Source organism: Otolemur garnettii, unplaced genomic scaffold (assembly GCF_000181295.1).
Source record: "Otolemur garnettii isolate 467f Iridium unplaced genomic scaffold, OtoGar3 scaffold00047, whole genome shotgun sequence".
Lineage (NCBI taxonomy): Eukaryota > Metazoa > Chordata > Mammalia > Primates > Galagidae > Otolemur > Otolemur garnettii.
The window spans coordinates 9661669-9666652 of record NW_003852442.1 but is presented as its reverse complement, the minus strand read 5'-3'; the positions used below and the strand labels follow the sequence as shown (position 1 = coordinate 9666652).

The window sequence follows — 4984 nt, the reverse complement described above, 5'->3', positions numbered from 1 at the left end:
GCAGCACAATCATAACTCACAGCAACCTCAAACTCCTGGACTCAAGCGATCCTTCTGCCTTAACCACTTGCGTAGCTGGGACTACAGGGGCAAGCTACCACACCTAGTTTATTTTTCGTAGAGATGGAATCTTGCTATGTTGCCCAGGCTGGTCTTGAACTCCTGGCCTCAAGCGATCCTCCTGCTTCCACCTCTCAGAGTGTGGCGATTACAGTCACGAGCCACCTCATCCAGCCACTAGCAGAGATTCTTAGAGTAATAAGGGGCAGAAACCAGGTATCAGTCATGACAATTGCAGAGGATTCTGTCCAGCTGGGGTTAAGAATCACTACTACAGGTTTTCTACCATTGCCTGACCTAAAAGCCTGGGCTTCCCCCCTTCACCTCAATTTTCAGATGTAGAACCTTCTGATTTCTTTCTAAAAGCCCCACAGCTGGGCCTATTTTCTCTGAGGAAAGTAGAGAAATGGCCTTCAGGCTCTTCTGAAACTTGCTGCCACTCACCTCACCACCAACCTGAGGGACAGAGACTGACAGAATAGAACTCTCCCTGACTGGGTGCAGTGGCTCATGCCTGTAATCCTAGCACTCTGGGAGGCTGAGGTGGGTGATTGCCTCTCAGGGGTGAAAGACCAGGCTAAGCAAGACCAAGTCACTGTCTAAAAAAAGAGCCAGGCATTGTGGCAAGTGCCTGTAGTCCCAGCTACTTGGGAGGCTTAGACAAGAGGGTCTCATGAGCCCAAGATTTTGAGGTTTTTACCCAGGGACTCTGCCCAGGGTGACATGGTGAGACTCTGTCTCAAAAACAAAAACAAAACTCTCCCTCTGAGTGCAGCGCAGATCTGTAAGGAGGTAGCACATAGTAGCTGCCCAGTAAATACAAGTGGAGTAAATGAATTTAGCACCTCCTCCTAGAAGGTTAGCATACCCCCTGACGATAGCTTTCAAAGCTTGTAAAGAAACAGCTCTTGCTTGTGTTGGTTCAGACTGGCACACAGCCTATACATGCTGATTTCAGTCTGCCAGATCTGCACAGGCTTGTGGCATAACGGGCCATCACATCCCCAAATGTAGATCAACTATGACCAAACAGGTGTTTTAATGCGTCCCTGCCATGTGCCCCAGTCATATGGTTTCCCCTCTTCCATTGCTATTTTTTTGGACAAAGTTTGATTTTAGTAGCAGGGATGTTTTTTCTAAGCTCTGGATATAGCCCTTAAAAATTAATTTTAAAGGTGTTAATAAAATAGTCACACACTATCCCATATGCAAATGAGCAAGTGGATGACTCAAACTTGCCATTTCTATTTTGAAGGAAAACCAGAATATAGGTCAGGCATGGTAGCATGCGCCTGCAGTCCTAGCTACTCAAGAGGCTGAGGTGGGAAGTTACCTGAAGTTCCCAGGTTATAGTGAGCTATGATTGCACCACTGTACTCTAGCCTGGGTGACAGAGTGAGACTCCATCTCTAAACCAAACCAAACCATAGCCAGGTCAATCTCATTGGAAGAATAGCTAAAAACATTTCTAGCTTCCTTCTAATGAGCTCAAGCAAGACTGCAGTCCTGGGAGCAGCCCAAATTCTGGAGACCAGCACTACCTGAGACCTCCAGAAGCCTTCCTCAGCCCCAGCAGCTGTCCTGCAATACACTTACACTAACTGGGAAAAGCAACATTCCACAGGCAGTCCAACTTGAACCCCCTGCCCCTAAAGGAATGCAATTCTTGGCAAGGATCTTCCAAAGGAAACAACATCTGCAGAACCTCTGCCCGTAAGGTCAAGGGAAAAGCTGAGACAGCTCTAAACTTTTCAGTCCTTAGATCCAAGCCACAGGGACTTGACAAAGAAGCAAACCTAATAACCAAAGGCAGATGCCTGAGTGTCTTGACATTAGCCCTTCCAAGTTCTGCAGCAGCCTCCAATGTGTTTTACAAGGTTGGAGAATTCCCTATTTACCTGGTCACTCAAACTGCAGAAGCCAATTAGGTCCCCTTGACAATGTCACAGAAGGGACTTGTAATTAAACCACGTCCAATCACTGCAAGTTCTTAAACCCCTTTTGTAGATTCTCAGGCAACATTTATGAAAACAAAATTTGTTCTCTCAGCATATCCAAGCATAATTTCTTGCTCTGGCACAACAGAACTTCCACTTGCCAGAGCCTTTCCTCTTAATGAGAAGCAAATTGAAGGATAAACTTGCAGAGGATGACTGGTCGTGACACATTTTCCTTTCTTACGTAACCCCCTATTACTATAGGAAGAATACATATTTTAGTCAAACTAAATACAGGACAGAAACAGGGAGCCACTGATCAAATATTTAAGCTGAGTTTCTCAGACTATTGCATTTGACAGAAAGGATTTAGGGCCACAGAGAAAAAAAGAGCCCTGAAATAAGGCTTTCCAAATGCAAATCTATGAGCTAAGTGAGAAAAAAGCATGTTATTTACGGACTCAACTCCTGCCAAAACCCAGGTCTGTATTGACTGATCTAAAACCAAGTTATGACTAAAGTGATACTTTAGTTCCAAGGGAAAGAACCCCCTTTGGACTGATCGTGTCAGATTGTTCAGTCTGATCATCACCACTTTTTTGAGTCTCACCCAGTACTAAACACGGAGAATCTGCTCAGTTTGAGCGGCTGACATGCAGGTGAAAGGCTTTTCTTTGAGAAGAGCAGTGAGCTCAGGTTTCCTCAGATTCAATGTGCCTGAAGACATACCAGGAAGATGAGAGCTTCCCACACAGCGAGGAAGGAGTAGGGATCCCCACGTGTGGGCTGGAACAATTCTGAACTGGGCCACTTCTGACCAACAGGCTCTCAGGAGTTCTGAGGAGTCCTCAGGAGCCTACCTAAGATGTGTGCTGTAGAGACAGCCCCCTCTCCCTTAAACAGGGTGCATATATACCAAGCATACCCAAGGGTAGATATCTGGGTTCTTCTGTACTTACTGACCCTTCCTAATGGTCACGGAGCCAAAAATCTTTACAGGAATCATAGACCCATCTGTTAAAAGATAGTTGGAATTCATGCTAAACCCCTCATTCCAAGACCTCAGAGTAATAGGGCCCTGTAAAAGGAAGAAAAATCAGCCACCCTACATCAGTAGACAATGGGAAGAGGGGTGGATGGCCACATGGTTACTGAGCCTAAATGTCATCAGCACAACATGAAGAACCGCTGGGGGCTAGAGGTCACGGGGTGTCAGAAGCCCAAGTAAATGCCTGTAAAGGAGGAATGTTCTCAGCTCTTCTTGCTCCACCTTGGGCTCAAAATTCCCACCTGAACTGTCACTCCCAGAAAAAGACACACAGATGTCTGTTACCTTAAAAACTAGGTTTATATTTCTGGTTAGGCTCCAGAGTGGCAGAACTCAGGAGTTAGTCTATCCAACCTGGTCCCACCTTAGCCTACCTTCCTCCCTCCCGCAGAGACAACATTGTACAAAACTGTATTTACAGGAAAAACAAAGGGTGTGTACAAAAGTAGGTAAGAGTCAGGAATACCAATGTGGGGATGGCTTTGGGGAATGGAGCGCATCATGTTCCACACTGGGATCCGGAGGATGTACTATTACATACCAGGTGGGGAGAAGGGCAGCAAATCTCATTGCCAATTTTAGGGGAAACCAGTCATTCCAGGGTGAGGGGTAAGAGCTACTGACTTTCATTTTGCAAAGTCTTAATTATTCAGTCACATTTTTGCCATACGGCAGAAGCCAAGTGGTGGTGGTGGTTGGTGGTGATGGGGGGGGGGGGCAGGGACAAAACACAAAGTCTTGGGCAAGGCCCACAAGTAAAGCAAGGACTCAGAAGGCATAACGGGTCCGTATATCTTCGAGCTTCTTGGACACTTCAGGTGGGGTTCGGTCCAGTTCTTCAGAGACATTCTTCTGTTTGTTGGGCTCCATGGAGTTAAACTGTTCACAGAGGTCTCCATCAATCACATTCTAAGACATGAAGAACAGAGGAAGGAAAAGGTTAGATGCTCAAAGAAAATGGTGTAAGCTAAAGTCCCACTGTAAGCTTTTTATTCTCCCTCAGAACCCCACTTATAGAACCAGGAAAACTATTCTAAGTTGACCCTGGAGTTCAGACTACCAGAACAGGTGAAGTTTGTTGTCTGGCTGTAGTCTGCACCAAAGAAAGAGGACTCTCAAAATCAAATACCACTAAATGCAAGGCCCCACCCTATACTGCTTCCATCAGTCCACTCTCTTACTACTTTTTAATCAGGACTGGTCTAATTTTTAAGAGGCAGAGGCCCAGAGAAAAGACCACATGAAATGGGCTAAGGATCTCCCTTTCAACCCAGATTTCCCCAACCTACCTTAACAGGGAAATAATATGAGCGAAAACTGAGATGGTCTCGTCCACAGAGAGGGGGATGCTCAGATCTTAGATGCATTTCTACATGTTGAAAGAAGTCGTGGTCCTGGTGGAAGAAATAAAGAATCTGTACTGAGAAAAACGTGATTTTGACTATTGGCCTATGATTTCCACAAACATCATGAACAGACAAGCCATTGATCTTTACCAACCAACCAGATGGTAGATACAGTAAAAGCTCTCTTAAGTTGACCACCCAATGAACTGTAACAAACTGATCAATATACAGAAGTGGTCAACATAAGGAACTAGGCCTACTGAATTGACACATACATTTAAGTGCATGTCCAATCTATGAAAATTAGGTCAACTTAAGGAGGTGGTCAACTATGGAGGTTCTAATTTGTTTCATCATTTTTCTTTTTTTTTGAGACAGAGTCTCACGCTGTTGTCCCAGGCTAGCATGCTGTGGCATCAGCTTAGCTCACAGCAACCTCAAATTGCTGGGTTCAAAGGATCCTCCTGCCTCAGCCTCCCAAGTAGCTGTGCCTACAGGCGCCCACATAACATCCAGCTAATTTTTTTCTCAGCAGAGACAGCGTCTCACTCTTGAGATGGGGTTTTACTCTTTTTTTTTTTTTTTTTTTTTTT

The 4984-nt window shown here is 45.2% G+C and overlaps 1 protein-coding gene across 1 annotated transcript in view; it reads right to left on the bottom strand.

Annotated features, from left to right (window-relative positions):
* Positions 1-3322: 3322 nt before the first annotated feature.
* The window catches only part of SF3B3 (splicing factor 3b subunit 3), a 55472-nt gene continuing 53810 nt past the window's right edge, over positions 3323-4984 (bottom strand). The window contains exons 25-26 of the mRNA XM_012806150.2: positions 4335-4439; positions 3323-3954 (exon numbers count right to left, since the gene is read on the bottom strand). Of these exons, the coding sequence (XP_012661604.1) occupies positions 3814-3954; positions 4335-4439 (246 nt within the window). The 3' untranslated portion in view covers positions 3323-3813. The remainder of the gene's footprint in view (positions 3955-4334; positions 4440-4984) is intronic.